Genomic DNA, 26,848 nt, shown 5'->3' on the forward strand with positions numbered 1-26,848 from the left:
TTATGCGAAAAAGAACGGTTTGTAAAAGCTTTGAAATATCCGGTTTCAATTTCGAGTTGAATAAATTTCTACCCTTAATAATGTAATGCGGTAAACCACATTCCTTTAAATGACATATAAGCTTTCCAATGCAGACTTGTAAGCAACGCACAAGATTAGAAACCGTCCAATTGACAGATTCCTTTTCTACGCACCAAAATATCACGTTTTTCATGCAATAAGATGACAATATTTTCTTATTTTCACTATTAAGCATCGGTCTGAGTTTATCCTTCAGAATTATTTTTAATAATATATAACAGTAGACTTGTACTTGATTGAGATGTTGGAAGAGAATATTTTCACCTGTCACAGAGAGACGAAATTGAACATCCTTGTTACTGCTATCATGGTGACCAACAGGAGCCAGCATACATTTTTGTGATACAATTTGGTTAATTATTTCGTCTTTTGGCCAGCCGTTTGGTTTAAAACGAGTTGTCCAATCTAAAGCACAAGGCGGCCAATAATCGAAGTAAAGACAAGGTATATTGTCACTTACCAAGGATTCTTGTTTTGAGGAAAACAAAAAAGAGCTGCTAAAACACCTTTCAGTTACAGCTGGGCCATTGTTCTGAAATTTATTCGTTGTTTCAGTAGTAATGTTAAGGTCTTTTGCATCAGTTTTCCTTACCAGGTTTTGAAAAGACTTGGTTTCCATATACATGTTCTGCTCTTGCAGGTACCTTTCTAGAAGAGAAATGAGTATTTGGAAGACAATATATCTTCATATAACCTGGAAATTCTTCATCGTAAAAAGCAAACAACGTTTGTCTTGAACATAACAATGTATGATAGGCAGTTATATATATCCATGGGTCCTCGTTTATATCTGGTTTTTCTATTCCTTCGTCAAGATAGGACTGGCCATCGTTAACATCGTATTCTTCAAAGAACGGCAAAATGGCGTCGATATCGCTTTCTTCCCCTGAGTAATACAATCCGCCTGATATTCCTTCTGTTCTACTTCCAACATAAATGGTATCTGCAGAAACACAGAGCATTTTGTTAAAACGTGTGAAAAAAAATTCAGAATGCTTTTTGAATTCTATTTCTGCAAAGGAAAATCCAGCAGCATCTAAGGTACTTTTCAGCAACTGAGATAGGGTATATTCAGCTCGACCATTGCTAAACCCTACAAAATAAAAAAGGGTGACACAATTAACTTTCTACCTGTTACCAGTTTGGATAATATTTGAACAGAATACATATAAATGTATACCTCTTTTTAATACGACATTTCATCCGGAAAAGGGAAATTTTAAATTTTAGTCTGTCGAAACAGTGTACGTGAATAAAACTTACAGCTAACTGAAATGTCCATAAATAAAACTTGCATCACAGAGAAAAATATATAGAAATTTAAAAAAAAAATAGAATTTAGTATGTACACTAAAATAGAATTCTTCTGCAGAAATTTGAATAAAGCTAACACTAACAACGAACATAGCATGCATAGTCCGTTCAAGGATCGTGATATATATATTTAACAAGAAGCTATTCTAACATTTAAAACAACAGACATGAAATAAGTTCCCTATTGTTAATTACTAATTTTTGAATGATGTTCTTAATTTATGTTCATCATTTTCATTTTTCTAAGTTCCTTCTATTGCGTAATCTAACATCGGACTTGGACTTATTTTAAACTAAAACTTATTGTGCGTTTTTTTTTTGTACCTTTTTATTCATGGCTAGAGGTATAAGGGAATGGTTGACATTTCACAAACCATGTTAAACCCTGCCGCAAGTCAGAAACCTCTATTCGTTGTTAATCATACTTTTTTTTTTCTTTTTTTTTCTTTTTCGGTTCATTTACAAGATTTTGAACGTAGCGTTACACTCATCCTTTCTAAACAAGTATACATTTTTCAATGAGCCAGCTGCCGCTCTTTTCAGGGTGTAGAACTGTCTCGGTGTGTTGAAGACCCAATAGTGGGTTTCGGCTATTTCCTGCCCTTTTGTCGGGTAGTTGTCTCTTTGACACATTCCCTGTTTCCATTTTCAATTTGATTCATCATTGATACAAGAATTTAAAGTGTGTACGCCAAATGCGCGTTTCATTTACAAAAAGAGTTTTATGTCGCTATAATAAAAACTTAAGAAGATCAAATAAAGTACCCTGTTCAAGAGTATGGAGTACCCAGAACTCAGAATAGTTCTGCCAAGTAAAGTTCAGGTAATCTATTAACGATATAAAAAAATTAAGTTACGGTAATCTATTGTCGATGCAGAAAAACTACTTTAAGTTACGAAATAATTCAAGGTAAATGAATTTATAATTATTGATAGAAATTTGATATGTTTCCAAGGTTACTATAGATAGAAACCATAATTAGGCTTATACAGGCTTATTTATAGCATCATGTGAGTTTTATATGGTATTGGGCACATGTATTTCATTGGATTCTTATACATTTAAGAGAAGAATGCAAGAATAGTAAAAAGAATATAGGATCGGACATTCAGATATTATAACAGATAAGTTGACAATTCTTTTTGTAAAATATTTCTTATAAAATTGTATAATAAATCTTGTTAAATTTATCATTGATTATTTCTCTTTTGTTGGCTATGATTTAAAGGTGATTTCTAGCCGTACAAATGTCCGATGAAACTTTTAAAAAATACATTTGATAATTATTTTTGTCCATTGTTTTATTTCAAACATAAGATAAAATAAACGTTTATTAACAGCTATATTGAAAGACGTTGCCAGTTAACATTTTTTATACTTATTAAATTGTCTCCAAGTTCAATAAGTCACTGCAAATCATATGCTGGCAGACGTTATGATATTCTGACGGTATAATTTAAAGAAATTTAACACTTAAAATCGACAAATGAAACACAAAAATGAGGTGAAGGACAGATGAAACCCTTCCAGACTGTCATGTATCCTTTACAATCATTCCATACGTCACTTAGAGATGATCAACTGATTATAGTAGCTGCAAAACGTATATAGTCGGAGTAACTTTTGCCTTAATCAACAATTCAGAGAATGAGGTCAAGGTCCGATAAATCCTGACTAACGGATATGTAGACGATATGAAGACGATGCATTGAACCCAAATAACCAAATATGTTTAGTTAATTACTCCAAATAATTGAGAAATTCATCAATAATGCTCTTCAACTTCGTACTGTATTTGGCCTTTTTAACTTTTTTGGATTCGAGCGTCACTGATGTGTCTTTTGTAGACGAAACGCGCGTCTGGCGTATATACTAAATTTAGTCCTGGTATCTATTATGAGTTTATTCACATGATTTTAAGCACATTGAAATAATATATCATATTCATGTGCAGTTGAATATATACTTGGAAGGACAAATATATGCGTCAAGTTATCTTTTTTTGTAAGTGATGACTTACCGTTTGACATCATGCAGCGTATAGCCTTGATTATAAGTATCTAGAAAAACGCAATTTTGTTTTACAAATCTGTCCAGAAGCTGGTAAAGTACAAAATAACCTGGTATGATTAGAGCTATAAAGAAGGTTTACTTAGTACATTACTTATTTGAAATCAATAAACATTTGTGTTTTAAATTACTGCGTTGCTAGATACAGTATGTAGTCAATTCAATAAATAGAGATAAGAAAAAGTTATAGTTTTAAAATTGTCACATTGAAAAGTACAATAAACAAAGTATTTTTCGCAATAAAGTTTAAACAAAAGATTAAATGTCACATCGGTTTCTGCCAAGTACCAGAAATATCCACCATATCGTTTGTAATTATGATACTTTTAACTGTGCACATTTTTAGTTAATATTTAAAACAATTTGAATGTTTTTAAATTATGTCAGCATTTAGTTCATCGATGTTCAAATGTAAAACAATCATAACATGGAAACGAAACTAGAGAATGGATTATAAAATCAATTTCGTTTTCACTCTTACTTATTGTTCCTGTCAAAATGTAGGCTTATGTGGATAATTTCTATTATGTTAAACTCCAGACATTCACTTAGATAATGAAACTAACTATGTTTTTCCTTTGTGAAGCAATATATTTGTATACATAAGGAATCTTAAGTATTCAGTTTTTACAAATTAACATCCCTACATTCTTGAAATTGTGTGAGTTTCACAACAAGCTTCTTTATCAAGTTAAACAATATGCAATATTGAATTTGTATATGCTGTTATAGGTAACCTTACAATAACAAATTGATTTCAATCTAAATGTGTAAAACATTAATTACAATTTTGATGCAGGATTTTATTTCGCATTGGTTAACATTCAATATCAAATCTACAATTGACATTGCTTGGGACGATATATTGAATAACTGATATCCACATAATACAAAAAAAATAAATCAAACCCTGTCGTCACGTATAATATTAAAAATATTCGATAATATCCATAACTGATAATGTTTAAGTCCATGACTAATAGTGTTGATGTCCTTGACTAATATTACGTTCTGATTTCCGTGATATTTTTATATCCATGGATGGAGAACAATGTGTGATGCTCTTGGCTAGTTTTGTTGGTTTTCTTAATAATGTTCGTGACTAACAATTTTGATGTCCTTGACTGATAGTGGCGATGCCCTTGACTAATTCAATGGAAGTCCATGATTTGTATTCAATTTGGTGATTACCTTTGCTGATATAGTTGATGTCAGTGACTTATATTATTGATGTCAGTGACTTATATTATTGATGTCAGTGACTTCTATTGTTGATGTCAGTGACTTCTTTTGTTGAAGTATGTGACTTCTATTGTTAATGTCAGTGACTTCTTTTGTCGAAGTATGTGACTTCTTTTGTTTAAGTATGTGTCTTCTTTTGTTGATGTCGGTGACTTCTATTGTTGATGTCAGTGACTTCTATTGTTGATGTCATTGACTTCTTTTGTTGAAGTATGTGACTTCTATTGTTTAAGTATGTGTCTTCTTTTGTTGATATGTGTAACTGATATCATTGATGTATGTAACTAATATAGTTGAAGTTCGTGACTGATATTTTAATGTATGTAACTGATCTTGCTGATGAACGTAACTGATATTATGGAGATATGTGATTGATGTAGTTGATGTGTGTGATTTTTATAGCTAATATCTGTTCCTCATATCGTTGATATCCATGGCTGAGGATATTTCATAAATCTCACATAATAAATCCTTGTCCAGTGTATTGTATTATGTATATTGTAGGAAGAGTGTGCTTTCCATGCACTCTTACGAACCTTTGCAACAACTCTGCAAGGGTAATTATATAGAGGTGGCCTGTTGCAAGGTACTAAGTTTGTGCCTCTTTAATAAAGGTTTGACAAGGGAATAGCAATATGGTCTCCTAGACATATTTCGACAGTAAAACAAGTCGTCGTCTCTGTACGTTTGGGATGATTAAATACACTGCTACGTCTGGTCAGAAGGGATACATTTAATATGATGCCTTGAGTAGACAGAATGTCACGCTCTCTGCACGTTTAACAAAACTTGCAAAAATACCAATAAAAACTGACTGTCACAAAAAGAAAAGGGATAGCGTTGAAAGTGAAGTTAAACACTAATGAATCAATCAATACATAGAGATTAATGCATGGCCTTTTCCATATCCAGGCTGATATGGAAAATGCCATGTATAAATCGCTTTATCATATACTTCCGACAATAGTTTTATTTACGACAAATACACAAATGTAATAACTAAAACAGTCACAAATTTAATAATGAGGCTAAATTATGAATCAAATATACTATTATTGTCCAACAACAGCATCACTACCTCCATATATATGTATGGTAAGTAAATATTTCCTATAGAAGCATTTTGAAACCTTGAAAATTTGGAAGTATTTTATGATCATTATTCCTCCATGTTTGTTGTACTATAAAATGATTCATAATTGTCAATGGCATTTGTAAGCAAGTACTAAACTATCCCCACAAAAGTTCCCATAAATTTTACCAAACTCCGGACAGTGATCGTTTCCGTTCCGGAACTATTTTCCTTTACTCCATCAATTAGTGTAGAGTAGTATTCGGGCCTGTATGCGGATCGAAACTGGAACTGCCAGGGAGTTTGAAATTTTACGTCGTCATAAAAAATAGCTGACGTCACAATGGAAAAGTAAACAACCGATGCCGGAAATACCGGAAGTAACTTGCACGAGAGGCACTATTATGGGTTTTGTGCACGAAATGCACCTGATATGGGTTATCAGCCCGGGTGGGAAATTATGGCATGTGTACTTCCGCTCGTTACACATATGCAAGTCTATCATATCAATGCTAAGTATATGATAAAATAGTTTATTTTACACAAGGCTATATATCAAAAGTCACAACCATCGACGGTTCGAACTTCCTGCCCTCCGTTCATGTCTACCTACCTTCTGTTATGTTATAATAATTAACTTGTGTGTTTATAGCTGTTTTGTCTTGAATATGCATGCAATATTTGCTGCTGGACATGATGCAAAACTATTGTTTATGAACGAGGAACAGTATTCATGTTCTGACCTTATCTAGGATGACCCTCATTGCATAAACTAAACATTAAGGATTTGTTGAAATTGTGCTATTGTCCTGAATATGCATGAGCTATTTGATAATGCTCGTCTAGAAATTAAAACACAATAAACAATCACCTGTTGTAGGAAAGTGATTCATTTCTGACGTTGGTTTTTTTTTAACAGTTAGTGTCTACGTTATCTTTTTTGTTATTTGATTTGTGTCAATATAAAATGGTGGTTTTGTGGTGATATTTTCTGTAAATTTAACACATATCTTTAAAAAAAAAAACATGTGCCAATCGTTCTACTATTGATCATAAATATTTCAGATTAAATAAGGTACGACGTAAGACTATTCTAGTGCTGCTGTTCAGAAATATTTTCATTTAATTGTCAGATATTAATACACAAATAAACATTATTTTTTTTTTTACATAAATAAGGCCGTTAGTTTTCTCGTTTGAGTTGTATTACATTGTCTTATCGGGGCCTTTTATAGCTGTCTATGCGGTATGGGCTATGATCATTGTTGAAGGCCGTATGGTGACCTATAGTTGTTATATTTGTGTAATTTTGGTCTTTTGTGGATAGTTGTCTCATTGGCAATCATACCACATCTTCTTTTTATATATGTCCTTTGTATTTTATATGGCTTATCTATTCATTCCAATGTTTGGAAGATGATTTTGTCTAGTGGCGAATATATAACACTTTTGTTAAAAACGATGTCGATTTAGAATGGAAAATTTATCGTTTAATGTTAATAGTAGTTTAATCAATATAGCAAGAAAACATAAAGAACATTTATGTTGTGTGAAATAGATCGACAATTACATTACTTAATAAAGAAAATAAACCTGAATATACAGTTAACTACTGCAACTAATCTGTTTGTTGTTGGATGCAGATCTTTTTAGTTTGTAACCCGGATTTTTTTATGAGTTTCGAACAGCGGTATACTACAACTTCATATGCCTTTATTTGACAATTTTCGTTAAATATTGACACGTAAGACCTTTAATCATCATAATAGTCAAATTTAAGATCAAAAGTAACTGGTAAAAATGGTAAAAAATGGGCTTTCAAATCTCCAAAATCAAGGAGGAACCATTGTTACGGCCAGAAATCGCCTTTAAATTGTAGCCAACAAAAGACACAAATCAATAGTAAAATTTAACAATATTTATTATACAAAAGTTTACAAGAAGTATTTTACAAATATAACTGTTAACTTAACTGTCAAAATATGAGTCCACTCTTTTATCTGTATCCGGAAATCTTTTGGAATCCAATCTGAATATTATGTTCACTACTAAGGTCACAATCTAGTATGATGTTGTTTGTAGAATAAAAGTGTCAATCCAAATGCTGTGAATACTAATGTCTATCAATGTCTATATCCAAGTTTAATTATGAGAGTTTAACTTTAGTGTCTGTATATATAGTGTTGTCATGGAAAGTTCTAGAACACTCTATAATGGAACATTGTGGAAAATCCTGGAAAGTTACAACGGAAGTTTCTGGAATAACGTAGAAGTTTAAATTACGCATCTTTTATAAGGATCATTCTAGAAAGTTCTAATCATTCTGTGATTGTTCCAGTGATTCCTAAACTGCACAGTTACAAGATTATTTGGTAAACAACTATCAGGCCATACAACATAAATTAGGCCAACATAAATAAACATAATAATTACAATATCATAACACCTCCCCCCTTAAAAGAAGTTTTTGTGTAACAAAAACTTATCAGGAATAATATGAATAAAAATACATAATATATACAAAGTGATTTAATAAGCTCTAGATAAAGCATCAGCTATTACATTATCTTTACCCTTAATATGTTTTACAATTACATCATATTCCTGTAACAATAAACCCCACCTAGTCAACCTCTGATTCTTGTTTCTCATTTTATGCATGAAGGTGAGAGGATTATGATCAGTATAAACCAGAATAGGATATACAGTGGGATTCAAATATACATCAAAATGTTGAAGTGCTGACAACATTGCAAAACACTCTTTTTCAATAGTTGAATAATTTTTCTGATGTTTATCTAATTTCTTAGAAAAATATGATATAGGTTTTTCAACATTATCATCTGTCTCTTGATATAAAACAGCTCCTATTCCTACATCGCTTGCATCAACGGCAAGTTTAAATTGTTTTTCAAAGTCTGGAGTAATCAGAACTGGACTATTAATTAAAAGTGATTTGCTATTTTCAAAAGCGTTTTGGCAATTTTCACTCCAGATAAATTTAGAGTCTTTTCGTAAAAGATGAGTCAATGGTTGAACAACAGTAGCAAAATTTGAACAAAATTTCCTGTAAAATCCAATCATGCCTAAATATCTCATAAGTTGTTTTCTATTTGTAGGAGGAGGAAATTTGGAAATAGCTTCCACTTTAGCCATTATAGGTTTTACTTGACCTTGGCCAACTGTATGCCCTAAATAATCAACAGTGGCCTGACAAAATTCACTTTTACCAAGATTAACAGTCAAATTTTATTTTGACAATCTATCAAAAGTATCATACAAATGTGTTAAATGCTGTTCCCAGCTATCACTACATACAATAAGATCATCAATATAAGCATAACAACAGTCTAAATCTTTTATAACATTATTGATCATTCTTTGAAATGTAGCTGGAGCACTTTTCATGCCAAATGGCATTACAGTATATTGAAATAAGCCATCTGGTGTAACAAAAGCTGATATTTCACGAGCTCTCTGTGTCAATGGAACTTGCCAATAACCTTTCAATAAATCAAATTTACTCACAAATTTTGCTTGACCAATATTGTCAATACAATCGTCTATCCTTGGAATCGGATATGAATCAGATTTTGAGACTAAATTTACTTTTCTGAAATCAGTCACGAAACGAAAGGTTTTATCTGGTTTTGGCACAAGGAGACAAGGAGAGCTCCATTCACTGTTACTCGGCTCAATAATATCATTGTCAAGCATATATTTAATTTCTTTTCTCATAACTTCAAGTTTGAGTGGATTGAGCCGGTAAGGATGTTGCTTAATTGGAGAAGCATCTCCTACATCAACATCATGACAAACAGAAGTGGTTTTGTTTGGCACATCTGGAAAAAGATTTTTAAAAGAAAATACCAAAGTTTTTATTTCTTCTCTACGATCAAAAGACAGATGTGCAACTTTTGAGTCTAAATTTGACAAAATTTCTGAATTTTTCAATCTAACTGTCTCTTCCATAGATTTAGAACTAAAAGGTTGTTCAATTACATCTGGTTTGTCATGATTGTTCTCAAATTGAACCATGCCTAAAGTGGCAACTGGTTTACTATCACATACATTAGTACGCTCAAAATATGGTTTTAACATATTAATATGACACACTCTATTTTGTTTGCGCCGACCTGGAGTTTTTACAATATAATTCAAATCATTAATTTTACTCTCTATTGTATCGACCACAATATTTAGCCTGTAAAGGATGTCCAGGGACAGGCAGAAATACAAGTACCTTATCACCAGGCTCAAAAACTCTGTCCCTGGCATCTTTATCATACCATATTTTCATCTTGTTCTGTACATTTTTTAAGTTTTTCTGAGCAATTTGACAAGCAGTATACAATTTTTCTTTAAATCTAGATACATAGTCTAAAAGATTCAAGTCAGTATGTTCAGTAAGCCACTTTTCCTTAATCAATTTTAACGGTCCCCTTACAGTATGACCAAATACCAACTCAAAGGGACTAAATCCAAGGGATTCTTGAACAGCCTCTCGAACCGCAAAAAGTAGAAAGTGAACTCCATCATCCCAGTCTCTGTCAAATTGAAGACAAAAAGTTCTAATCATGTTCTTCAATGTTCGATGAAAACGTTCTAAGGCACCTTGAGATTCTGGATGATAAGCACTTGATCTGTACTGAGCAATCCCTAACTGGTATACGACTTGCTGAAATAAACCTGACATGAAATTTGATCCCTGGTCGGACTGTATAGACTTAGGAAGTCCTACTAATGTGAAAAATTTGATCAAAGCTTTGACGATAGTAGGTGTCTTGATATTTCTGAGCGGAATAGCTTCAGGAAAGCGGGTAGATGTACACATGATTGTCAATAAATATGCATTTCCAGTCTTAGTATTTGGTAAAGGTCCAACACAGTCAATTAGAACTCTGCTGAAAGGTTCGTCAAAGGCTGGAATAGGCAGAAGTGGTGCTGGTGGTATTTTCTGGTTAGGTTTACCAACAACCTGGCATATATGACATGATTTGCAGTATTCTGCAACATCATTTCTAAGTTTAGGCCAGTAAAAATGCTGCAAGATCTTAAGGCAAGTCTTCCTTATACCTAAGTGTCCAGCCAAGGGGGTGTCATGGGCAAGACCAATAATTTCTTGTCTATAAACTTTAGGCACCACCACTTGGTAAAGCACTCTCCATTCCTCCTCTGGGGTAGCATCAGGAGGCCTCCACTTTCTCATTAAAATACTGTCCTGATGGTAATAGCATTCGGCCACTTTGTCTGCTTCCTCCTGTGGTTGAGCCCTCTGGCTGAGCTGAAGAACCTCAGGGTCTTTATGTTGTTCTTCGAGTAAATTCTTTCGGTCTAATGAATGGCTGTTTACATCTGGCCATGGCATAATAACATTTTTGTTAACACTAGATGGTTTTATAATGGCCTTTTTTGAGTTACCAGCATCTTCAATATCAGCTATAAAAGTGTCAGAAAGGTCCATGTAATCAAACTTGTCTTCTTGCAAATTCTCATTTTGTTGTTTTCTAGCCATCGCCCTAGTAACAACACAAGCTGGATACAATTCAGCATCATCTTCAGGTGATTTAACATCCACCACCGGTTCACTGGTAACAATTGGTTCAGCAACCACTTTGTTCCTTGCTAGATCATTTCCTAGCAATAAGGTAACACCCTCAACAGGGAGATTAGGACGAACACCTACAACAACTGGTCCAGTTATTAAATCTGACTTCAGATAAATACGATGGAGAGGAACATCTATACAACCCAACTCTACACCTTGTAACAAAACGGAGGCACCAACAGAAGTCTTCTCGGACAAAGGCAACACACCTTCTAACAATAAAGACTGAGAAGCTCCTGTGTCCCGTAAAATCTTAATAGGCTGAAGAGTGGTATCATCAACAATAGAAACAAACCCATCAGACATAAAGGGTTTGTATTCCTCCATGTAATCACAAAAACTGGACTTAAAAGCCTGACGCGCAGGGCATTCCAATGTACTGGTAATATAAGGTGCCGTACAAGCACTGGTCTTCGGCTTATTATCTCGTTCATTCTTCTTCTGGAGTCTAAAACAATCAGCCATCAGGTGACCAATCTTCTTACAATAAGCACAAGTCAGTGACTTCTTTTCAAAAGTATCAAATTTTGGACTAGACATATTATAACTGGACTGACTCTTATTCTCTGGAACAGGCTTACTATCAGTACGCTCAGTGCTTTGATTTTTGTAATTTCCACTGGAAGTATTAACATTTTGACCCTTGAAACTTCTTTTATGTGAAAGAGTATAATTATCTGAAATAACAGCTGCATCATGTATTGACTCAACAGTTTTGTCGTCTAAATGTGTTTTTAAGTCTAAATGAACAAATTGTTTGAACTTTTCTAATAACATCAATTGTCTTAGGTTATCAAAATTGTTATCTGTTTTCTTTGACGTAAGCCATTTATCAAATAGATCTTCTTTTTCCCGAGCAAATTCCACATATGTTTGTGAATCAAACTTTTTATAAGATCTAAATTTCTGTCTATATGCTTCTGGTACTAGTTCATAAGCTTTCAAAACTTCCTGTTTTACCATATCATAATCAGAACTTTTTTCTGATGGAAGTGCAGAATAAATTTCAGCGGCCTTACCCTCAAAAACACTTTGCAGCATCGTAGTCCAATATGGCTTCGGCCATTTCAAATTATTTGCAATTTTCTCAAACTGTGGAAAATATTTATCAACTGTTTTTTCACAAAATTTTGGAACCAAACGTATATTTTTTGCTGCATCAAAATAATCTGATTTCGAGTTAACTTTAGTGTTGCTTTCTTCTTTGACCATTTCAATTTTCAGTTTTTCCATCTCTAACCTTTCCTTCATTTCAAGTTCTTTTAACTTCATTTCAAGTTCTTTTAATTTAAATTCATCTTCTTTTTCTTTTTTATCCATTTCCAATCTTTCCTTCATTTCAAGTTCTTTTATTTTCTCCGTCTCCTTCATTTCCAGTTCTTTTAATTTAAGTTTATGTTCTAATTCAAGCTGTTTTAATTTAAAGGCGTCAACATTTTCGACCTTAAGATCAAGAGCCTCTTCACCTAAAATTTCTGATTCAACTAATTTGTCTATAACCAAATTTTTTATAATTTGTTTTCTCATAGATACTTTAAAAACTAATTTCAGATGTTTAGCAAGCAACACTAATTCCTCTTTCTTTAAATTATCAAAACTCTCCAGGTCTGGCGTTTTCAAAAATTTACCGGCATGAAATGCCATTTTGTAGAATTTTGTTGGCTAGTTATAATAAAAATATTAAACAAATTTTGATTAAAATATTTTTAAGATATCCCGGACGAGCCCCCAATTTCTGTTACGGCCAGAAATCGCCTTTAAATTGTAGCCAAAAGACACAAATCAATATTTAACAATATTTATTATACAAAAGTTTACAAGAAGTATTTTACAAATATAACTGTTAACTTAACTGTCAAAATATGAGTCCACTCTTTTATCTGTATCCGGAAATCTTTTGGAATCCAATCTGAATATTATGTTCACTACTAAGGTCACAATCTAGTATGATGTTGTTTGTAGAATAAAAGTGTCAATCCAAATGCTGTGAATACTAATGTCTATCAATGTCTATATCCAAGTTTAATTATGAGAGTTTAACTTTAGTGTCTGTATATATAGTGTTGTCATGGAAAGTTCTAGAACACTCTATAATGGAACATTGTGGAAAATCCTGGAAAGTTACAACGGAAGTTTCTGGAATAATGTAGAAGTTTAAATTACGCATCTTTTATAAGGATCATTCTAGAAAGTTCTAATCATTCTGTGATTGTTCCAGTGATTCCTAAACTTTACAGTTACAAGATTATTTGGTAAACAACTATCAGGCCATACAACATAAATTAGGCCAACATAAATAAACATAATAATTACAATATCATAACACCATAACGACATGACAAAATAGATATGCTATCTAAACGAAAATATTACGAAAAGTCATAAAAATTACAAAATACTTGTAGAACTCCTAAGACTGAGAAACTGAAACCTTACAAAAAGCGGATGTTTTTCCAAAAGTGAAAGTAGATTCATAGCCATGTATATGCACTCGTCTTTTCCCTCGTGATAAGCACATCTATGGTAATTATAAAAAAAGGTATAATTGCCAATACGACAACTCTCCACAATATACCAAATGACACAGAAATCAACTACTACAGGTCAACGTACGGTCTTCATCAATGAGGAAAGCCCATACCGCATAGTCAGCTATAAAAAGCCCCGAAATGACAAATTTAAAACAATTCAAACGAGAAAACTAACGGCCTTATTAATGTACAAAAAATGAACGAAAAACAAATATGTAACACATCAACAAACGACAACCACTGAATGACAGAATTCTGACTTGGGACAGGTACATACATACATAATTTGGCGGTGTTAAACATGTTAGCGGCATATCAACTCTCCCCTTAACCTAGTAGCACAGTGGTGTAACAGAACATAAGAACGAACTATAAAAATCAGTTGAAAAAGTGTTAACTCATCACCTGGATATAAATAGAAATACTAAACAGAGTGGACATGGCCGGGTACTTATATATTCAAACAACAAAAGACACTTAGTACAGATAAATGTATGAGGGTACTCACAGTTACTGACAGCTAGTTCAAAGCCACTAACAAATAATAAAAAACATGTATTTATGTAAATGCCAGTTAATCCCATGAATAAAACAAAATTATAAAAAAAAAACCATGCATTTAAGGTGGTACCTAACACTACAGGGAGATAACTCTGTAAAATCAGCAGAATGTTTTAATGACATTATGTTGTTAAGGGATTATTAAGCTTCTCAATGATCAAAATAAGTTTTTGTCAAACTGCTATATAACCAGTCTAATTTTTCTGATTAAACGGTTGGTTCAAATTATTTGAAATTTTTATATTTTTGTTAAAGGGTAAAAGTAAATACTTTGTCAAAATTTAAAGAAAATTAAACGAGCCAAATTTATTTTAGTGAAAGTGTTGGGTACCACCTTAAGTCTAAAGTAATGAATGTTTTTAAGTTTAAATCGGTGGTGTCATCTTTGTGAGAAAAAAGGCGAGATTGTGACAGTCAACGACAAATGTAATTTTACATATGACGTGGCTCTGTACTTAAACATCCCGTCATTCTGTTAGTGTTCTATGATACTTTTCATATTCTTGTTTTTCGTGTTCGGTGAGGTTTTTTGTCTATATGCCTTTTTCTGTTTCTTTGTAAATGTTTGATTACATATTTGTTTGTTACATAGTGATTAAGATAATAACACAATGTTGACTGCTATACCCCTATTTTTAACATTTTCCCTAGTATGTCTTTTTGTTTTGTTCATACATTGGTGTCATTACAATACAATGGAATGTTATGAGACTGTCAAACAAATGGGAGGTTAAACCAGGATTATTCACCATTTTCCACCTATAAATATGCCTGTACCAAGTCAGGAATATGACATTTTCTGTCCATTCTTTTGATGTATTTGAGCTTTTGATGTTGCCATTTGATTAGGGATTCCGTTTTGAATTTTTTTCGGAGTTTAGTATTTTTGTAATTTTATTTTTTTGTGACAAAACAATATTTCATAATAGGCGGTGCTGATATTCGATATATTAAAATAATGAAAAAGAGTTTCTTTACGCATATTTGTGTCGTTTCGTTTATACCAGTGAATGATTTTATTCTAGTTCCGTGTGTATTACCATCATCAACGAGTATTCAGAGCTTCGGTCCTTTCATAGTGTTGCAGTACTCTTCTTAAATTCTCAAATTGATAAATGAAGAAATGATTAAGTTACTATTAGGTTCCAACTCTCTTAAGCAAAGTTGACTTCCTATGGATTTTGTGATTTTTTAAGGTGCATTTTGGTGATATAGAACCACGGGGGGGGGTCTCTTCCTATATAAAGGTATATACATATGTGCCGCTGGAATGTGTCCCTTTTTTGATCCGTCAAATATATCAATGGGGTGCAATTTTACCGAGGAAATATATCAATAGGTAGTAATTGACCGATTGTGATATATCAATGGGTCATAAATATATGAATGGGTTATGATTTCGCTGTGAAATATATGTATAGGTAGGGATTTCACAATTATTCAATATATGAATGGGGGGTGTTTTTAAAATCCCAGCTGCACACCTGTACCCAAAATCCCATGTTGAGACTCTTTCAATCAAATTGATTGTTTTTCGACTCTATCAACCAAATTAATTGTTTTTCGAAGTTCATCACGATAAAGTATAGGAGAAATCTGATTCAGAATTAAAAAAAAAATATCTGCTTATCCTTAATTTTGTTTCCGTCAAATTGGGGATCAGATTTTTTTTTTATAGAAAACCACCATTTTCCACATACGAAATAAATAAAAATAAAAATGACGTTACCCAGTGATATGGCAGATGTTATTCATTCGTAGGATGTGTTCGAGATTTCGATTTTGCCATTTATTTAGGAACTCTCCGTTCAGAATTTTCGTCGAAATCCTGTATTTTTGTTATTTTACTTTTGTATAGCTATTTAAGAATGTGAGCACTAAGTTTTGTTAAACTCATCAGCATGGTTGGCAGGTATATAAGCAGCCATAAAAAAATTGAAAGCATAAGAATTTGTTCGGTCTTGGAATCACTAGTTTGTATAAAGTTATACCTGCAATGGTGTAAATGTTTAAAAACAAAAGACAACTTATATTAAAACTCTAATCTAGACATTTTATTCAATATTTGTTTTCCAAAGTCGCGATGATGACAGCATAACTTACAAAATCAATATGACTATCAATTATAATCCTGTTGATTGACATAAAAAGCATATGAAATCATTGTTTTATCAAGGTCAAATTAGTGACTGGTTGACAGTAGAAAGACGTGAACAATTACAATTACAAAGCATTTGCCATGTCCTTATCAAGGTCAGTGACTGCAGAATTATATCTTTGAGATATCCAAACGCAGCATTATATCGCGATGGGAATATTTTTAAAGATCTTAGTAGATATTTTGCTGCTCTCTTATTGTAACCGGATTTACTGTTGCAATACACTAAAATGTTGTAAAACAAAACTTGATTGTTCTCAACAACAATATCATCAGCTTTCAAATAGTTGATTTTTGCCAATATTTCATTACGTTCCGTTTTCTCTCCAAGTGCATCGTAGCTAAGATACATTAAAAGATAACAATTAAGCAAAGGATGTATTCTTATACATGGAACCTGGTCGTATTTTGGGCAAGGATATCTGTCTGCATTAAATTTCTTTAGTCTTTTTGGGACCGATAAAAGTTCTAGTTGTATAACATCCGGAACCGCCCATAACTCCGCTGTCATGTATGTAACTTTGGAATAGGGATCAACGAACATACCGTTTTTGAATTCCTCAAGAATGTCATTGTCTTCGGGTGTCAGTAGGTTCGGTACTTGCTGAGAATACGACTCGGCTAAAATGGCTTCTTTAAGTTGACATAGTTGGTTCAACTTCTTGCTTCGCAACACCACATCAAGTTTACATCCACTTCTTATTGTTTGGTTCCAAATTTGTTTAGGTGCAATTAATTTTATTTCCTTTCGAATAATATCTGAACACATGCAAAGAACGAATTCAAACTGTTCTTCGATCAGAAAAAATGTAGCTAAACGTAAAAGTATACACGGTCTGGATGATTCATATGTCTCAAACAAATGTTCCATGGCTTTATTCCTCATAAGTTCATCATCGCAGTTTCGTCTGTAAGAGGAATATGAAAGCAAACCAATAATACTTTTAATCATTAAACTATAATCATTCTGGAATACTGTTACGTCTTCGTAGTTTTCTATTTCAGACAGTACATCTTCAAATATGTATATGCTTTCTCGTGATGCATGCCGGTCATAATTTAGCCAAAAAAACTCAATAGTGGTAAAGTCAATACATAACCGTCGAATCTTATCATGCCAGCAGTGGTGAATGATAGACCTTTCAATTAAACTGTCCAATAGCTCAGGTCGAAAACCATCAGTCTCAAAACGAACCATATGAAAGGATCTTAGATATAAAACTGCAATAATATTTTCGTTCAAGCGAAGAAGAGCATTCTGTAAAATTTTTGAAATATCCGGTTTTAGTTTCGAGTTGAACAAGTTTCTACCGTCAACAATATAATGTGGTAAACAGTTTTCCTGTAAATAAAATACAAGCTTTCTTATGCAAACTTTTAAGCAACATACAAGGTTTGAAACTTTCCAGTCAACTGTTTCTCCTTCTGCGCACCAAAATATCAAATTTTTCATGCAGTAAGACGATAAGATATCTTTATTATCGGTACTAAGTAAAGGCCTGAGATATTCCTTTAGAATTATTTTTAAGAGTATGTAACAGTGAAGTTGTACTTCATTTAGGTGTGCGAAAAGAATATTTTCGCCGCGCATAGATAGACGAAACTGAATATCCTTATCACTGCTATCGCAATGACCAACTGGAGCCAACAAACATGTTTTTAAAACAACTTTTTGAACAATTTCGTCGGTAGGCCATCCATTTGGTTTATGGCGAGAAACCCAAAAATTTGCGCAAGGTGGCCATACGTCAAATCCTAGACAGGGTACATTGTCGCTTGTCATGAATGACTCTTGTTTAGTAGAAAAAAAGTTACTAGTCGTAAAGCACTTTTCGGTAACAGCCGGACCATTCGATTCGAATTGATTTGTTGTTTCAGTTCTTGTGCATCAGTTTTCCTTACAAGGTTGTGAAAAGATTTATTTTCAAGATACCCATTTCTTTTTCTTAAGGGTGTCTTGTCACATGAAAAGGGGATATCTGGTGCGCAATATATTTTCATATAACCCGGAAAATCTTCATCATGTAATGCGAAAAGTGATATTTTTCGATAAATAAGTGAAAAAATGTAAACCATATACCACCACTTGTCTGGGCACACTTCTGGTTTAGGATATCCTTCGTCAAGTAAAAGCTGTCCATCGTGAACATAAATTTCTTCGAAAAATGGCAAGAGGGCGTCGATGTCACTTTTTTCACCTGAGTAATATAGTCCACCATCTATACCTTCTGTTATACTTCCAACGTAAATAGTATTATAAGCCAGTGCCGAACAAAGCTGTTCGTCCAAATGAATGAAAAACTTAGAAATACGTCTTTTGAGTTCGATTTCTACAGGAGAAAAGCCGGCAGCATGTAAAACACTAGTCAACAGACGAGATTGGTAGGAGTCGGTACCATTATCGAAAGACTCTGAAAAAAAGTGAAAAGAATATTTCTATAGAATCATTTACATTATTCTTTTTCATCAGATAATAGATAAACAATAATACATTTTTCTTGTTAAAGTGTTACCTCTGCTGAAAAGGAACTTGAAGTGGCAGTTTTGGCACAAACTGTCCAAAGTCTGGATCCTGAGGTTTTCGTTGGTTGCTGTTTGTCATATTTGGTTTTCGTTTGTTGTTTTCTATGTCCGTTTGTTTATTTTTTGTTGCAATTATTTGGTTTCAAGTTTGTTTTTGTGTGGTATTAAGCATTATGTAAACGTTTCATTACATTTGGAAAAGGCAAATTTAAGTTAACGAAAAGAAACAAAATATTCAGCAAACTGATCCGTTGTGAAGAGGCAAAACTCAATACGATAAAAATGACCTCACCAACATCCAAACTTGATCTATGTTGTATGGCGATAAGCATTGTTTAAAAGTTTCATAATATTTGGTTAAACAAATTATTGTAAGAGAATGGAAACCAATTTCGAGACGTACATGTATGTACGGACGTACTACGGGGCGCCGAATGGGACTCTTGAGGTTTTGTACACAAAATTCAATTTTGTACGGACAAAAGTGACTTTTGTTCACAAAAATGAGTTCAGTTTAACAAAATTTGTAACAAACTACAAATTTAAAATGTTGTCATACAAAATTACCTTTCAGTGAAACAAAGTCACTTTCGTCATGACAAAATTAATTTTTGTTACACAGACTTGATTTGTTATATATAATACCTTATTTGAAATTGGAAGACAAAAGTCAATTTTGTATGCAAATAAGTTTAGTTTGGATTCTGTGAACTAATTTGCATACAAAATCGACTTTTGTGATAAAAAATTGACTTTTGTGAGACAAAATTGACTTTTGTGAGACAAAATTGACTTTTGTGAGACAAAATTGACTTTTGTGAAACAAAATTGACAAAATTCATTTTTGTCTCAAAAAATTGAGACAAAATTCAATTTTGTCTAACAAAAGTAACAAAATTTAATTTTGTGAAACAAAATTAAATTTTGTCACACAAAGTTCTCACAAAAGGAACAAAATTGATTTTTGTGAGACAAAATTGAATTTTGTCTAACAAAAGTAACAAAATTGAATTTTGTGAGACAAAATTGAATTTTGTCACACAAAGTTCTCACAAAATTGAGACAAAATTGAATTTCGTCACACAAAGTTCTCACAAAATGAGACAAAATTGAATTTTGTCAATTTTGTCTTACAAAAGTCAATTTTGTCTCACAAAAGTCAATTTTGTCGTCACAAAAATGAATTTTGTCCTCACAAAAATGAATTTTGTCCTCACAAAATTGATTTTTGTCGTCACAAATTTGACAAAATTGAGTTTTGTCTCACAAAACTGAGACAAAATTCAATTTTGTCAATTTTGTCTCACAAAAGTGAATTTTGTTGTCACAAAAATGAATTTTGTTGTCACAAAAATGAATGTTGTCTCACTTAAGTCAATTTTGTGACAATAAAAGTCAATTTTGTGACAATAAAAGTCAATTTTGTGAGACAAAAGTCAATTTTGTCTCACTAAAGTCAATTTTGTCTCACAAAAGTCAATTTTGTCTCACAAAAGTCAATTTTGTCTCACAAAAGTCAATTTTGTCTCACAGAATTGACTTTTGTGTTTTTATTTCCATATCAGGTAACAAAAGTCAATTTTGTATGCAAATAAGTTTATATTTGCATACCTTTTTGACAAAGTTGACTTTGTCATGACAAAAATGAATTTTGTCTACAAAAATGAATTTTGTCATCACAAAATTGAAGTTCTGATAAAAGAAGTCTGTATCACATAGTTTTGTAAGACAAAAATGATTTGTTGTAACAGAATTGAATTTTGTACAAAACCACAAGAGTCCCATTCGGCGCCCCGTACGTACTGACAGGAAACAATAACACTTAATGCCTCCTCAGCTGCTACAATTTCATCTTGCAGTCAACAGACGAAAGACGATCGAAAACAGACAATGGCCGCCAAGTTATGCTCCATATGTCTTCCTTTTGGCTTCAATATCATCTTGCAGTCAACAGACGAAAGACGATGGAAAACAAACAACTGACGCCAAGTTATGCTCGATATGTCTTCCTGGTTGCTTCAATCTCACCTTGCAGTCAACAGACGAATTGCGATGGAAAACAGACAATGGACGCCAAGTTATGCTCGATATGTCTTCCTGGTTCCTTCAATCTCACCTTGCAGTCAACAGACAAAAGACGATGGAAAACAGACAATGGACGCTAAGTTATGCTCCATATGTCTTCCTGGTTGCTTCAATCTCATCTTGCAGTCAACAGACGAAAGACGATGGGAAACAGACAATGGACGCCAAGTTATGCTCCATGTGTCTTCCTGGTTGCTTCAATCTAATCTTGCAGTCAACAGACAAAAGACGATGGGAAACAGACAATGGACGCCAAGTTATGCTCCATATGTCTTCCTGGTTGCTTCAATCTAATCTTGCAGTCAACAGACGAAAGACGATGGGAAACAGACAATGGACGCCAAGTTATACTCAATATGTCTTCCTGGTTGCTTCAATCTAATCTTGCAGTCAACAGACAAAAGACGATGGGAAACAGACAATGGACGCCAAGTTATGCTCCATATGTCTTCCTGGTTGCTTCAATCTAATCTTGCAGTCAACAGACGAAAGACGATGGGAAACAGACAATGGACGCCAAGTTATGCTCCATATGTCTTCCTGGTTACTTCAATATCATCTTGCAGTCAACAGACGAACGACGATGGAAAACAGACAATAAACGCCAAGTTATGCTCGATATGTCTTCCTGGTTGCTTCAATCTCATGTTGCATTGCACATTATTAATAAAGACGAAATGACCGACGATAGAAAAGGAGAGACAGTTTAATGATCATTGTTCCAATCTTAATTTAGAAACAATATAAGAATGCGTAATTTTTAAAGAGTAATATTTAATGCTTAAATATACTGATAGTATTTTACTTTTTGTTAATTAATAATTGTTATAACAACACCTATTATATTTTGGATGTAGGCATAGGTTGAATATATTTTTATCAAATGTTTGCATAGGTTGCATAAAGCTAAATGTATACCACATTTAAATAGGAAAACACTGTCATTCAAAGGCTGCACGTATTAGTGATAAATAGCGGTATTTTCAACTAAAACCCTAATGTTTTAGAAAAAAACATCATTTTCCGTCATCTGACCACAGACGAACTGAAATAACAACAAATTGAATGGACTTAACCCCTCTCCTATAGAATAAAGGGGTAATAAGACTGATGTCTTGACATTTTACATGAATTTAATATAATAGACCTATTCTATCCTGTAAGGAAGAGAAATATTACACTTGTAACATTTGTAACCAATTTGACGCAGCAAGTTTTACTTTTTGGTTCTTTTTTATGTGTAACTGATTTTTACCACATTGTTACCTAGTATGGTTTTCAAGATAGATATATGAAAATTGTTAAAAATTTACTTTAAAGGGCAATAACTACCTAAAGGGTCAATTGACCGTAGTGATCATGTTGACTTATTTGTAAGTCTTACTTTTCTGTACATTATTGCTGTTTACAGTTTATCTCTATCTATAATAATATTCAAGACAATAACCAAAAGCTGCAAAAATTTTCATAAAATTGCCAATTCAGGGGAGCAACCCAACAACAAGTGCATGATTGGTCTGAAACTTTTAGGGCAGATAGATGTTGACCAATTGAACAATTGTATCCAAGCCAGGGTTGCCCTATCTTTTATTTTCAGCCATGGCTGCCATCTTGGTTCGTGGGCGGGGTACGTCATCGGACACATTTTGTTCAACAAGATACCCTCATGATGAGTAATGTGGACAAATTTGGTTCAATTTGTCCCAGTAGTTTTAGAAGAGAAGATATTTGTAAAAGTTAACGAACAATGGACGCCGGACGGCGATGCTCCAAATATAGTTAATCCTAACGATGCGTCACTTTATATGCAATGATACAAAGATTAAACATAAAACTTTCAATGCGAGACATTTGGAAAAATATTGAAATTCGAACATTAAATATTGTAAAAATACATCGTTGATCTTTTCAGGAATGACATTAATATAAAGAAAAAACTCCAATGTTTAGAAGTATGTCCGCTGTAGGTATTATGTAATAGATCATGCTTCGATCTAGTTACTTTCTAGTGAACATTTTATGTTCAAATATTATTATATCTCGGAAATAAGATTGACGGATTGATTGTTTATACTCAATGTCCAGTGACAAATATTTCATGAATTTTCGGAACAATAACAATCAAGAGAACTTTTTCGGTATTATTTAAATTGTCATTCTTTAGCCAGGGCAAGGAAATATAAATATATATAACCATATATATATTAAAACATAAAAAAAAGAAGATGTGGTATTATTGCCAATGAGACAACTATCCACAAAAGACCAGAATGACACAAACTTTAACAACAATAGGTAACCGAACGGCCTTCAACAATGAGCAAAGCCCATACCGCATAGTCAGCTATAAAAGCCCCGATAAGACAATGTAAAACAATTCAAACGAGAAAACTAACTGCCTTATTTACATTTAAAAAATGAACGTTAAACAAATATGTAACACATAAACAAACGACAACCACCGAATTACAGGCTCCTGACAGGCACATACATAAATAATGTGGCGGGGTTTAAAAGTTATATATCAAAAGACTGTTTGTTGCCGTTTATATGTCTTTGTGTAACGTTTGTTGCTATCCACACATCTGTTTTACTGTATTACCATGTGACTGATACACATACATGTAATCCATGTTTATTTTGACCTGTTTTTTAATTTTACAAATTTAAACATGGACATACATGTAGGTCAAAAAAGTATAAAATAAAGGACACAATGTTTAGTCTAAGAAGGAGGCCTTATCACTGTTAAACACATTGATTGATAAAACATTTAGGCAATACCATTTGATATTGGGGGGGGGGGGGGGGGGGCGGGGCTATGCTGCAACAATATGTAATGCTAAAATTGAAAGACCCCCCCCCCCCTGAAAATCAAATGGTTGCTGCCTTACACAAAATTGAAGTAGTCTCATTGGAATTATATATATATCGCTTGCTTGCTTTTTGCTTGCATGATTAATTGTTGTTTTAATAATGTGCAGTGGAAAATATTTCATGCATATTTAAGACGAAAACAAATGATATTGCATTATATAGGTTCTGTTGGTAGACTGAAATAGACAAAAAAAAATACTACCTGTAAATGAGGGTATTTGGGGGTAGAGACCGTTATTTGTCTTTTAAACAGGCCAACAAAGTATCCCTGACAAAAACATTTTGCATTGGTTCGTTAACTACAGAAAGCATGTTATTTCTTCTTTGCCAAGTTTTCTCTATTTCTATTTTCATTTGCGGCCAATATAGAATCATATTCAAAACAGTGTGGTCCTGGTCATTGATTGACGACCTAAATTATCCCATTGACTGGGACAGATTAGGTGAACGTTTGTCGGTAACAATCACTGCTCACTATGTACTTGTTACAGACACTGAATCTGTGGGGTCACCAAAGGTTTTCAACACCTAAAAAAAGCTATTCGAAAGACGAATCCGGAATAATACGATGTGTTGATTTATATCAACCCCACAGTTTAAATTCTATAATAAGTAAGAAGTGAGCAATGGTCGTTACAGACAAACGTTCACCTAATCTGTCCAAGTCAATGGGATAATTTAGGTCGTCAATCAATGGCCAGGACCACACTGTTTTGAATATGATTCTAATATTCTGTATTCTGTAAACCAATCTAATTAAAATATTGATCTCTGATTACGTTATACTAGCTCATATGTAGTATAAGGTAACACGATACCGAATGACGTTACGCCACGAGTTATCGTTCCTGACGTTATTGAATAACGTTCACACATGCTGTATGTATACAAGCCAATGTAGCACGTTCTGCAATCACAAGGTGATTTTGAATAAAAAAAATAATATTATTTGATCAGAATCCCGATATAGCCTCTATTATATCAACCTACCTATTGTATTTATTGTAAACTTGTTCTCGCCCTTAACATGCATGATATATTTGCCACTGGACGTAAAGCAAACACTGAAACAGCAATCCACCCGACAATTTACAACCGTCACTTGAAACTTTAGTCGTTAAAATTCAAATCATTGCCTCTAATTTCTCTAAGAAATCGACAAAGTTTACGAACATTTACACAAAAAGAAATATCTACGGTACCGCTTGCTCATTATGGAAGAGGGTAACATGAGACTAGTAAAAGTAAAAGGATAAATAAAGCAAACAATTATATTGTACATTTTATTTGTACAACAGTTGGCTGCTATAATGATAAATGGAGATATGGGACATGCAATTTATAAGAAAGCAATATCTGGAGCCAAGGCTCCGTGTTGAAGGCCGTACATTGACCTATAATAGTTTACTTTTTTAAATTGTTATTTGGATGGAGAGTTGTCTCATTGGCACTCACACCACACCTTCCTATATCTACCTAACCACATCAAAACCTAAGAAATCAAGCAAATTGTGACTGAAGCTTATAGATGTGGTATGATTGCCAATGAGACAACACTCCACAAGAGGCGACAATGACACAGAAATTAACAACTATAGGTCACCATACGGCCTTTAATAAAAAGAAAAGACTTTACCGCATAGTCAGCTATAACAGGCCCCGAAATGACAATATAAAACAATTTAAACGAGAAAACTAACGGCCTTATTAACACAAAACAATGAACGAAAAACAAATATGTAACACATAAACAAACAACAACCACTGTATTACAATATGCTCGTTTGGTGTGAAAATTAGACAAAACTAATGTTAATTCATTTGAGTGAAATTTCCATGTGCAGGACGAAATATTTCATATTGCATTAATACTAGGAAATTTACGACACCCGACATGGGAAATGAAAATAAAATAAACACCATTCAGATTCCGATACATATTTTGTTTTCTATTTCTCTGAGTAGGAATAACGTTACATTCTGTATTCAATAACGTCAAACGTTTTCTGCCAAATTCTAAGGGTATCAATCAACTTCGAAGCCATTTATCTCAAAAACAAGGATGGTGACAAAAGTTTCTATACGTGTATGGATTCAGAATGCAATCCTGGATATTATGTTAGTTTTTTGTTTTTCTCCGTATATGCGAACATAGCCATCCATTGGAAAATATAAAAAGGCAGGCCGAAATATAGGCATTTCGTCTATATACGTAAGTAAATCTGTCGCCAAAATTGACGTTTTCTTATGAAAATACAGAGAAAACAAAAATGGTGACCCCCATTTTTTATTGCATATTCCGATGTAACTTGATTCAAAGAACACGTGTGCCAAAAATTTTGGAAATCGGGAGATATGCCATTCGGTATCGTGTTACCATAACGTAATCAGAGATCAATATTTTAATTAGATTGTCTGTAAACAAAATAGCATCCAAATGATTTTGGAGAAATTAGCCGTTACTGCTATAGAAATGAAAAGAATACATGTTTACAAGATGAACATGAAGCATTGATCGTATGAATAAGTGGGATTCCAACCCGCGGACTCCCTTTTTTTTCTCCCTGGATCTGCCACTGGTACGTAGAGATACACAGCATTGAACAGCGTGCAATAATATGAAACTTAAAAACAAGTGAAACTTATTAAACTTACCCATGGATGCTTCTTTCTATTTACATCATAGAAGATTGAAAATAAACTGTGTGAACATCACTCAGTAGAG

At 33.2% G+C, this 26,848-nt stretch overlaps 1 protein-coding gene across 1 annotated transcript; it reads right to left on the reverse strand.

Moving 5' to 3' along the window:
* Nucleotides 1-471: 471 nt before the first annotated feature.
* Nucleotides 472-26,848, reverse strand: LOC134681806 (uncharacterized). The gene is made up of 2 exons (XM_063541446.1): nucleotides 26,779-26,848; nucleotides 472-1,174 (listed from the first exon to the last, which is right to left on the reverse strand). The coding sequence occupies exons 1-2, from the start codon at nucleotides 26,780-26,782 to the stop codon at nucleotides 660-662; spliced, it is 519 nt and encodes a 172-aa protein (XP_063397516.1). The 5' UTR covers nucleotides 26,783-26,848; the 3' UTR covers nucleotides 472-659.

The sequence above is a fragment of the Mytilus trossulus genome, chromosome 8 (assembly GCF_036588685.1).
Source record: "Mytilus trossulus isolate FHL-02 chromosome 8, PNRI_Mtr1.1.1.hap1, whole genome shotgun sequence".
Lineage (NCBI taxonomy): Eukaryota > Metazoa > Mollusca > Bivalvia > Mytilida > Mytilidae > Mytilus > Mytilus trossulus.